The sequence below is a fragment of the Protomyctophum parallelum genome (assembly GCF_964188405.1).
Source record: "Protomyctophum parallelum genome assembly, chromosome: 6".
In the NCBI taxonomy this organism is placed as follows: Eukaryota; Metazoa; Chordata; class Actinopteri; order Myctophiformes; family Myctophidae; genus Protomyctophum; species Protomyctophum parallelum.
Genome location: NC_139701.1, coordinates 33,229,173 through 33,241,732, shown reverse-complemented (window position 1 = coordinate 33,241,732; position 12,560 = coordinate 33,229,173). Strand labels below are relative to the sequence as shown.

General features: G+C 43.5%; 1 protein-coding gene across 1 annotated transcript in view; it reads right to left on the bottom strand.

Annotated features, from left to right (window-relative positions):
• exoc2 (exocyst complex component 2) overlaps positions 1-12,560 on the bottom strand; it is a 53,008-nt gene that overhangs the window by 26,059 nt on the left and 14,389 nt on the right. The window contains exons 4-6 of the mRNA XM_083767948.1: positions 12,348-12,474; positions 8,863-8,976; positions 6,356-6,480 (exon numbers count right to left, since the gene is read on the bottom strand). Of these exons, the coding sequence (XP_083624074.1) occupies positions 6,356-6,480; positions 8,863-8,976; positions 12,348-12,474 (366 nt within the window). The remainder of the gene's footprint in view (positions 1-6,355; positions 6,481-8,862; positions 8,977-12,347; positions 12,475-12,560) is intronic.

Here is a 12,560-nt window from a genome sequence, read left to right as displayed (position 1 = left end):
GTGCCTGATCTGCTGGGACCAGAGTACGTCGTGTGTATATGTATGACTAGCTCTCAATGATGACATAAGAAATATGGTCATTTGTGTGATCTGGTCCCAGCAAACCAGGCACAGATTTGCTGTTTTATTGGCATACGCATAAAATGGCGGGTTGGCTGTCGCGGTTTTTGGCGCAAAGTAACCACAGTATACCGCTAATCAACTTACAACTACATACTCTATATAGTATATGTATATGTATACGTATGTCTTACGTCATCATTTAGAGCTAGTCATACGTATACTATATACATAATCAGTAAAATAAAATAGCAAATTGTGCCTGATCTGCTGGGACCAGAGTACGTCGTGTGTATATGTATGACTAGCTCTCAATGATGACGTAAGAAATATGGTCATTTGTGTAGTCTGGTCCCAGCAAACCAGGCACAAATCTGCTGTTGTATTGGCATACGCATAAAATGGCGGGTTGGCTGTCGCGGTTTTTGGCGCAAAGTAACCACAGTATACCGCTAATCAATTTACAACTACATACTCTGTATATAGTATATGTACATGTATACGTATGTCTTACGTCATCATTTAGAGCTAGTCATACGTATACTATATACATAATCAGTAAAATAAAATAGCAAATTGTGCCTGATCCGCTGGGACCAGAGTACGTGGTGTGTATATGTATGACTAGCTCTCAATGATGACGTAAGAAATATGGTCATTTGTGTAGTCTGGTCCCAGCAAACCAGGCACAAATCTGCTGTTTTATTGGCATACGCATAAAATGGCGGGTTGGCTGTCGCGGTTTTTGGCGCAAAGTAACCACAATATACCGCTAATCAACTTACAACTACATACTCTATATAGTATATGTATATGTATACGTATGTCTTACGTCATCATTTAGAGCTAGTCATACGTATACTATATACATAATCAGTAAAATAAAATAGCAAATTGTGCCTGATCTGCTGGGACCAGAGTACGTGGTGTGTATATGTATGACTAGCTCTCAATGATGATGTAAGAAATATGGTCATTTATGTAATCTGGTCCCAGCAAACCAGGCACAAATCTGCTGTTTTATTTGCATACGCATCAAATGGCGGGTTGGCTGTCACGGTTTTTGGCGCAAAGTAACCACAGTATACCGCTAATCAACTTACAACTACATACTCTATGTAGTATATGTATGACCATGATATATGGTAATTTGTGTAATCTGGTCCCAGCAAACCAGGCACAAATCTGCTGTTCTACATACTCTATATACTCTGTATAACTGCTCTCAATGATGACGTAAGCAATACAACATTATGTTTCTGGGGTGTATAAAAGTAACGATACTGTCAAAAAGTTAACCATACATTTCAAACGTTCCTTCACAGATATACTGAGATTTGACAGTTTACAGCGGTCGAAAGTACTTGCGCGCTCTGCTTGCGCATTAGTTGCGCATACTAGTGTGCAACAAGCAAGTATGCACTCGACAGAGTACAGTTCTAGTTTACCATATGTTTAATAAAACACAAGAGGTTGAAAGTCTGGTGACGCGAGGTTAGATAAAACATTGACAAACTGATATTTAATATAAAAGCAGTATTAATTTGCTGTTATGTTTTGTTTTGAACATAATTGACATCAATACATGACTTACAGTACTAAAAAGTTATGGCCAGTTGGCCAAACGTTTAAAATAGACCTGCTCAGGAGGCACTAATCACAAACCTTTAACTCAATTTCTTATTTGTAAAGTCATATTCTTCAAAAGGTGGATGTATCATTCATTCATAGCATGATATGCTTTGCTAACATGTAATTGTACTACTTTACAAATTATTAACAAGTAAAGAGGAATACATTAAATCTTCTGAACCAGCAGTGTGGCAGAGAAGATGGCTAAAGATGGAATAAAAATAAGATAAAACCAGCCATTCCAGAGGGTGTATACAGCACTGCATACATGGGATTCGATAGGGCTGAACATACAGGCACTCATACAATCACACAATCAGTCTTTCTCCTTTTGTCTGTCTCTCTTACACACACACACACACACTGCAGGTCTGCTTCTTGTCTCCATGCCACCCCCCGCCCCACTGCCAGCTGTGTGTCTTCTGCGTCTGTCACGCACTCTGGCTGCGGGGGCGGTGACGTCACAGCTAACCTAAACACTAAGTCAGGGCCCGGATAGCACGCATGTGCGTACACGTACACACGCACGCACACACGTGCGTACACGTACACACACACACACACACACACACACACACACACACACACACACACACACACACACACACACGAAGGACCTGAGGAAGAGCTTGCTCCTGCTCCCCTTCCTGGAATCGTTGGTTGGGGGGGGGGGGGGGAGAGAAAAAGGAAAATGAATAAGAATAAAAATACAGTGTCCCTGGATTCTAAAGCTGGAGATGTTTTGACTCCTGCTGGGGCTGGGCGCTTGGGGGGGATAGGCCCTGGGAATCTGGCATTTTTGGAACACGGTAGCCGCGCTGCTTCCTGTAATCGCTGGGAGACTTCCTTTCCGCACAACAATGAAAAAACCTCTAATTTCAACATTTTTAGCGCCGATGACCCTTGGGGGCCTCCCTGACGGACTGTCAGTCACTCAGCCAGCCAGTCACTCAGCCCCCCAGTCGACCCCAAGTCTCAGAAGGCCCGCGAGGGAGCGCGGCTCTATTTGTCACCGGAGCTGGCTGACAAAACAGCCCGCACTGTGAACCCTTCCATCTCTCTCAGCAGTCTGTGGGTCACATGGAGATGCTTAACAGGACCGCTTATTTCCTGTTTAACCCCCTCTGCACCTCAGCTCAACCCTCAACTCTGGGCCGGCTGACCACAAACTAATGACGTCACGTGTAGCGTGTCTGTGACCTGTGACCTCATCATGCAACCACTCGTTTGACTCGGCGTGCCTCGCGGAACCCCGGTGGAGTCGTCTACCTGCGTGTCAGAACTTAATTGGTCCAGACTCTGTTCTTTATTGGTCAGTGTGTCTTTGAAGTTTTGGGAATACTGACACGTAGTAGTTAAGAGTTCCCAGCGTTGCCTCCCTACAGCACAAGCCTCACATTAGCTAACACACCCTGTCAGTAATGAAACCAAATCAGTATTTAGCCGCTCCACAAGCCTGTGTGTTTAAACACAGCGGGGGAACGCAAAAAATCGCAGACAGATGAGGCGTGAGACAGCAGATCTGGTTGCACAGAATGCGCGTTTTCAGTCTATGGTAATGGAGACAAAGACTGCCCCCCGACGAAAAAAGAAAAAGAGCGGGCTGCCTACAAGCTCAAAGCATTGTGAGCTTTTGGATAGGAAGTAAAACTTCTTACAAGGTATCCAAATCTGAATTCAATAACATACGGAAATTATTTTGTGTGTGGACGACATCTGATGGTACTTCAGATACTGTAACAATACTAGTAATAGCTTTTATTATTACACGGCTTGGTTGAATGCTCGATTCTGGTTGGTCAATCGCTGAATTCAGTGGTCTGTAATTTCTTCTAACAAACCGATGCCTAATCAAAGCGCTGATTTACTGCTGTTTCCAACATGACAGTTAAACAACACACACACAATGTCATTTACAGCTAAACATTGCTCTCAAAAATGTTTTTGAAAACATTTGAGGGAGAAATAGACGAAGCAGTACCCAAAAATGTATTGATCAACTCACGCAAGTGCGACACGCAAGCAAGGAAATACCTCGTTTTGTTGTGTTTTGGGTCTGTTTATTAATGTATGTATTAAGTGGGATAATGTCTGCCTACGTGGGCATTGTCGGGATATAATTCACATTCAGGGTGATTAACCACCCTAGGCCCTTAAATATCTTGGGTTACTGCTTCTATTTTCCAGGCTAAAAAAAATAGCCTAATAAAGTATTTTTTGCCATTACAATTAAGATAAAAAATGATGGAGGATGGAGAGAACAATAACTGTTGAGAAGGGAACAAGAGAAAGGGAGAGAGAGGAGCTCAATGGATACTGAGTCAGATGGCCACTATTTGCTCTAAACGTTTTTTGTCCGCCTCATTTCTTTTTCCAGATTTGGCTCGTCTTCCCCGTTTCCACCCGGCAGTCATCGTCAGTCTCCTATTAATAAAAGCCCCTGACTTTTATGAGAGCCATCAATAAAATTCGCACATGCCGGCAGGATAGAAAATAAACAAGAGAGAAGACTGAAAATAAAGGTTTTTAATGGTGATTGAGAGGGCTGGAAGCACTACAGGCTAAACACCAATTAGAAGCGTGCCCGCTTTTTAATGCGGCACAGTTCTAAACCAGAGAGAACATGCGAGCACGCGTCTGCAATGCGCACACGGTGCGTTTTACTCATTTCCTCTCCATTTACATGGCAACACCTGAGGTGAGGTTAATTTGGAACGGCTCGAAAACTGCTTAGTGATGCCAAAACGCTGAGAGACAAAGAAAGGATTCACAGTATGGGAGACAGCTGTACTAAACCGGGGCACCCGACAGTGAGTGAGCGCAGAGTTGTCTACAGCTGGCTGGCTGACTGGCACCGAGGCTGGTATGTCGGTTTGGCTTGTTATTTGACGATACGGAATACACCCCTTGAGCTGTGACCTATCCTTGAGCCATCCATTCCGGGCTCCCTCCCCCTTCATTTAAGGCCAAGAGAGCAAAACCTTGAGCCAAGAGTGGACCTTCTAGTTCTGCGATGAGTCATCAGACTAGCTCTGATGGTGATGGTAAGAGAAACGGAAAGGAAAAGTGCTTGCTCTGTAGTGCATTAGGGCAGTGGTTCTCAACCAGTGATCCAGGGACCACCAGTGGTCCTTGAGGGGGTTTCAGGTGGCGCCCAGCCTCCAAATGATGGAGAGTTGGTAACCAAATGGAACCTCCTTATAGATATTTAACTATTGAGTGTGTTGAAACAAATTTTACGCATACAAGAGTTAAATCATTGTTAAACATCTGAATTACTTAATTTACAGTTTTATAGAATATAAAAGTAATTGTTACTTCGATCAAGTTCGCCTGTTATCTCTCCTACACATCAATACAGCATGGAATTGTGGACAAACTTATCCAACGATAACGATCTTTAGTTTGTGTCCGAGAGGCTAAATCTCATCAAATGGTGGTCCGTGGCTCAAATGCTGAATAATGGGCCTTGATATGAAAAGGGTTGAAAACCACTGTAGTAGGGTGAACTACATTAGTACATTCTGTATTAGAGGACCTGTATGGTGTTGAATGAGTGAACTTCAATATTTCATGGGTTGCGGTTCATTTGAGTGCAGTGCTTCCTGGGTCACCAGGGTCTGTGCACTTCCCATTCACAAGGAATGGGGCGCACGCACGCACGCACACACACACACACACACACACACACACACACACACACACACACACACACACACACACACACACACACACACACACACACACACACACACACACACACACACACACACACACACACACACACACACACACACACACACACACACACACACACACACACACACACACAGTAGGCACGCTCAGTCTTAACGTGAGAACAGTCACATATTGTTCCCTTCCGCTCATATTAGGGGCCGTTATCGGCCCTATCGGTCCTAATACGGCAGCCCGCATTGTGTTGGGCTGCTCCGTTTATTTAGATTTGACCACTAACAACGATAACATTGCCTTTTTCTCCCAAGCAGGGGCACACGGAAAGCAATAATAATGACAGAGGCAGAAAGCGTGGACGTATAAATAGTAAAGGGGAAGTAGCCGATTGGCTATGAGAAGAGCAGCGAGTAAACAGACAAAACTATGAATGATGGAGTGGACAATTGATTTGAGCTACCTGGCAGAGCGACAGCAGTCAGTCTCCGCTACCTCAAAATGTTCCTGGACTCCGAGGAGTTCTCTGCGTCAGAGTGCGTGTGTTTTTATGCATCTGGGTTGTAGAGGGCCTCAGTGGTGCAGCGCCACAGCCACAGGCACACTGCTCTGAATGACAGGTGAGGGGCCTGATCTCATTTTAATGGAGGTGAATTAGGCGTGTTGAGGTTGGCTGCCGGTACTGTGGCATGGAGCGAGCAGGGTTCTCACACGGCGCCCAAATGAGTCTCTTTAATCAACCACCGATCGACCGCAAGTCGAGAAACACACCGCTTGACGTGCGCACACACGCACATGCACACGAAACAGACTTGCACACACACACACACAGGCTCAATTACACAGGCACTTTCCAAACATCAAGAGCTTCTGAGCAGTTCTGAAGAATGATGTTTCGGAAATATGCAGATTAATTAAAGGCCATTTGTAAAGAAGCCGGGAAAATGCCTCAAAATGTGTTAAACCTGCTTACCTGCCAGAGCGTCCTGGGCCTCAAAGAATGTACTGAGGCCTCCTTTCACATACGCCAGACTGCCCTCATTCTTCTTAGTGGCCTGCTTCTTTAGGGTATTGGCCCCCATCCGCAACTGTTCAAAACTTAAACACAGGAGAGCAATGATGTAAGAGAAGGCTTCGTTCTGGAGGTTTTTGCTAGCCACAAAGTAAAATCACCAGCACCAAAATGATAAGAACTGAGAATATGTATGACTATGTATACTTGTTGTCTTGCAAGTAAAACAAGCTGCTATTTGCTTTGCCCATCAACAAATCAATCAAAAGGATTGTAGGCAATCACCTGCCCCTTCAATTGGCTTTTATGGCATTGTACTCCCATCTTCCTGAAACTCATTCCCCTTACCCCTTATAATGTTGAAATAAAATTAGTTTTTCAACCACATTAAATGGGCTTTTGTTTACTCAACCATGATAGATATTTCTGTTTATCAAAAGGTAAACTAAACGCCTGGGCCATGGCTCAGTGGTCCAGGCACATTGGCTGGTAATCCAGTCTTGCAGTGTGCCGCGGGTTCGACTCCCGATCCCGACGGCCCTTGCTGCATGTCTTCCCCCCCATCTCTCTCCCCATTTCCTGTCAGCCTACTGTCTGTCCCTCCATAAAAAAATAATAAAATAAAGGCGAAAGCCACAAAAAACATAAAAAAGGTAAACTAAATTACAGGAAAATACATAGATCTGTCAAATAAGGGAACACAGAATAATGTATTGCCTTTGCTGTTGCAACGTGGACGGATGGCGCTTATTGTCATGTGTGGTCAGTCACCCCCTAAAGGCCCATTCTGAGCTAGGAAAAACCCTGAAGAGGCAACGTTACAGACCATACAACTTTATGTGGTCCACATTATAGTTTACAGTGGTAACGTGGTCATGTTTAACCGAGCATGTACTGAGAATGAGTCACAGACGGAGATGCTCTCCCACACACACACGCATACAATCACACACAGTGTGTGCACAATCTGTGTGTGTGTGTGTGTGTGTGTGTGTGTGTGTGTGTGTGTGTGTCAGTGTGTCCTGCGTGAGGCTTCCTCAGCAGGAAGAAACAGTCACCCAGTGAGGTCCAAACAGGCCAAGCTGGATCCTGGGGTCTGGGTGAACGGGAGGCTAACACAGGGAGAGGAAGCCAGGAGAGTCCAAAATAACTCTGTCCACTGTCCATCCATGACAGCCCACGGCTCTACAGGGCTCACGCATCACCCAGCATCTCTGACCGCTCCCGTCTGAGAGAGCCACACGGGCAGCTACGGGTAACCTGGTGCCACTGCTTCAAGGTTAAAAGGTTGTTGTTGTCGCATGCACTGTTGTATAAACAGCTGTGACAACTGACAAGTGGCCTTTGTAGGCAACACGAGGCAAGGCAATTTGATTTGTATAGCACAGACAAAGCATCAAGAATAATAAAAAATACAAAGAGTCAATGATACAATGTCATAAGAAAAATGGCAAAATAATTATAAAAGAAAAGAAAATGGCATTGTTGGGAACAATAAACGGTATGTTTTACAATGCCCAGGGACACTATATACTAGTATACTATATAATGTACTTAGTCCTTTTTGTCCCAAGATGCAGTGTACTGTATTTACAGATGTTATTTAGGCTGATGCTACGTTTAGTTTCTTCAAAACACTAAATAGTTACGCTACTTAAGTGACCAATTTATTTATCGTTTGTCAACTAGGGTTCATGCCATTTACTCTGATCTTGCACTTGTCACTCTCAGTAAGTCTGTTAAATGTCATGATTTGTAAATTGTCCATGCAATTTGTCATTAGTGAGGGCACTATTTGTTTAACCATAGTTTAACCACATAAACACTATATACTGTACTGAACTTTGTTGTGAATATGTATGTAAATACTAGCGAAAAAAGCAGATCTACAACCGAATGTTCAACAAATGTTTGCCTATCATGACATGCTCAGGATAAGGACACTAGGGTTCACATGGTTTAAGTATGTCGCATGTCGCCCATGGGAATGAGCTTCCAGAACTAATTCACCTCACTGACTCCCTTACACGTTTTAAATCCCTATCCCTATTATTTTCCCCTGCCTTTTACTGATCTTGTGTTATCTTGATTTGCTTAATGTTTGGGTATTTCTTGTTTGTTACGTTTATTATGATAGATCATGTTACTTATTTGTTTTTCTATTGTGAATTTTCTTATTATTCCTGTGCAGCACTAGAAAGGTGCTATATAAATAAAGTTATTATTATTATTATTATTATTTAGTAGTAGTAGTAACTTTCACGTGACATTTGTGGTAAGTAAGTGAATCAAAATCTGAATTAAATAATACAAGCTTATTTTTGACGTAAAGCAATGGTCCTTTAGATAACAATTATCTGTTGTTTACTGCATGTTTCTTTTTTCCAAGCTAAACATTTGTAGAGCCCTGTCATCATAATGTGAAAGGTATTTGGGAAGTTACTAAGTGATTGTGAAGATTGGCCTACCTGGTGGCCGAGTGGTTCTCTATCAGATACCACGTTGCAGAGAAGTTCTCACTAGTGAAGTCTCCACTCATTCCTGGGAATGTCACCTCCATGTCCTTCTGGGGGACTTTGGCCCTGGAAGAAGACAGAGATAGAGTGTTTGTGAGTATGTGTATTAAAACATTTAGAGCTGAGACCAGATTCTACAAAATGTCTTCTAAATCATGACAGTTTTCTGAAAAACCTATGTTTCTATGTCAGTGGTTCTCAAGGATCCCAAAAATGATATGTAATTGGCCGCCGACCACCGCAAAGATTTTAGTTAGTTTTCAAGAATATCAGATGTACAAGCTCGTAGCCCAGCACTCGGTGCCACGCTATGAGCTTGTAGATCTGCTATTTTTCAATAGCTAAAGTTTAAATGCTTAAGCCGGAGGGGAAAGGAACTGGTCGGAATAACGTGTTCCTTCCACGCGCTACGTCTGGCGGGTGAAATTCCCCCGTCAGGTGAAAAGAAGCAGCTTGGACTCCTCATGCATAGAAGGAGGCATGAGGTCAGTCCACTGCCCCCCCCCCCCCAGGTTGGCAGAGGAAGTGTAGCGCCCAGGATTACATTAGATAATTGACACTGGGTGAAAAGAATTGGTTGCAAAATCGTGGCATAACATTTTTGATAAAAGTTTAAATGCTTAAAACACCAAAAGGAGTTCCTGTCCTCAATGGGTTAACACATTTAAATTAAATAAATTATATATATATATTATCATTATAATTTATTATTATTATTATTATCAAGCATGATCAATATTTAAAACCTTTACAGAGTCACACAATATGTAACAAGTACAAACTTTGAGCTAAAAGCTAAAATAAATAGAAAGCCTGGTTTATTACATCATTAACTACCGGCGCACAATCAATCTTAAATTAATCATAATGTGCAATTAAGCCTAATGAATGCGAGTAAGTGGATGTCTGATGAATGTGGGTTGGCTGGATGAATACTGTGTAGTGTAATAGTGTATGTAATCATAGAACTGTAAAGAGATGAAACATAAACGCTGAATATGATGCTGGTGATGAGGACTTCCAGCAGGGGTCAGTGTGTGGCCTAGTGGTGCCCCAGCGAGGAGGCCCTGGCGTGGGAAGAGCAGTATGTGACGCCTGGGTGCCCTCGGAGGACCCAGCAGTCATTAGAGAAGTTTGATCTCTACTAATGACCCGTGGCCTACACAAACCAAACCCCCCCACCACCCACTCTGCACTTACACACTCACAGAATCACATAGCACCACCATTTTATGCACATGGACACACACACACACACACACACACACACACCTGATTTCAATCAAAGAAAGACCGGCTGTCATGGGATAGACAAGACTTTAACACGATAGAAAACCAAGGGTGAAAGTGCAGGATTCTTCATTAATTAACGAAGGGTAACACCAGGGCAAATCACCAACCTCTTCTCACCTGTGATTTCATACTGGAACGAGGAGACCCGTAAGTACCAGGGATGTAACGAATGTAACTGCATCGAAAAATCTATTTTAATTTCAAGAATCAAAGTATATTGATATGTAAACAGCAACATGTCGCATTGTTTGACTTTGTATTGTATCGTTTTGCAATGCAAATAATCGGTATCAAACCTTTTTGCAATGCAAATAATCAATTGTAGCAATACTAGTACTGCATTTAGTAATTTTATTTAGCAATTTTAAGAACAAAAAAGAAAAGGAAAAAAAAAACAGCACACTGTCTTCAAATGCAGGCTATCTTTATACTGCTGAAGGCCGTATAGGCCTTTCACTGCATTTGAAGACAGTGTGCGCACTGTGCGGATGTTTTTTCTTTTTCATGACGTCGGGCACACGGTTGTCCCTCTCCAACGCACCTGTCGCTTGTAGGTGTGCAAAAGCCTTGCTTTTTAAGAACACAAAAGAGAAAGAGTGGTTTAATTACTGTACTTTTCCATTCCATATCGCTACACTTGGTCTGTCGATGTGTATATTATACACATTATCTGTATGTGCTCATGTCAAGGTGTGGGTTTGTCCATACAGTAGGTGTTATATAATGTTCACGGTTTACTTTATATCCATAATAAATGTTTCCCTTAAAAACCTGCACTATCCACATTTTTAATTTCTTTGCTAAATAGTTATTGTATCGATTTCAAATGATTGAATCGTATCGCCATCAATTAACCAATATCGTCCATGTATCGTATCATTACAACCCTAGTAAGTACAGTAGACGAGAGAGGGACTGTAAACAAGGAAAAGGTCAGGGCTTGATCTCGCACTCCCTAATGTAACTCACTCGTCTTTGTACCTGGCATGCCATCAAAGGCTGCACTCACACACCCCCCCCCCCCCCCCCCCTCCACCCGCCGTCTACTATGCAGACAGGAAGCAGGCCACGGACACAAGCGCGGCTTTTTTACTATTCGTGCGAATTCAGTAGGCGAGAGTGCTCTTGAATAGCCAACATTATCATTCAAGCGTCACCTGCGCAGCGGGGGATGACCGGGGAACTGGCCAGTGACATCACCACGAGGAAGTGTTTCTCTGACCAGAAAAAAGCGTCCTCTTCTCAGAGGCCTCAGAGCTGAATAACCAGCCGGTGATATCACTGTACGAATAATACGCTATGTGAGGCTGCTTCATTAGAACTGCACTTCATTGGGGGCCGGGCGCCTCTTAAACTACTCAAAACCTGAGGGTGGGTGAGGAAGTGGGTTGGGTTCATTATCATTATTGGAGCAAATGAAATGTTTATATAAAAAAACATGTATTCCAGATGCCATTGTATTTCTTTCATTATAACATTTCTTCTTTCTCTCCAGTAGCACTGCAACATTGACATTTAGATGCAGATGGTGTATTTGTTTATAAAAGTGTTGATTATTTTGGATTGCAGCCTGATCCTGAATGACGGATGAAGGGCACAGAGGGCAGCAGCCTGTTTAGGAGGGACTAGTCCCTGGCCACGAGCGGTCACTTGCCCCCTGGCCCCTCTAAGCCAAACAAACATGAGACCCAGACATGCCAGAACTTAACTACACAAACTATACGTTACAGCCTGGACTCTTCACTGCCAGGCACGTGGGAGGCCAGCACCATATTCCATCGATATGAACGAAGAGAATGCATATGTGGTAGTGGTCGATGCATTATTTCTTTCCAATTCTCTCTCTCTCTCCGATTTATATACTGTAGTGTACACATTTTGTGCCCTTTCCACTCCCTATGTGCAGCGGTTTGGGGCAGCTCAGCCATCGCTGTGTTGGCATAATATTTCAAACGCCTCCACATGGGGAGAGTTTGTTTCTGTTTAGGGATGTAAACCATGACTCAATGACTAGAGCGTGTGTGTTTACGGTTGTGCGATTGCGTTGAGTGATTTTGTGTGTGTGTGTGTGTGTGTGTGTGTGTGTGTGTGTGTGTGTGTGGGGCGCATTGCGTTGCGTGTAAATACACGTTCCCGCTGCGTACTTGTCTATGTCGATGCCCAGTGGGTTGCTGGGTCGCAGGGAGAGGGGGGAGATGCCTTTGTTGCGGTCCGTCCTCATGTCGAGGTAGTTCATCTCGTCCACCCACACAGCCGACTGGTCCAGGATACCTGTGGGACAGAGCAGGGCCACGGGCACAGCCCACATCACTCACATCCTGCAACACATCCCAGATGTCTGCATGCACGCACCATCA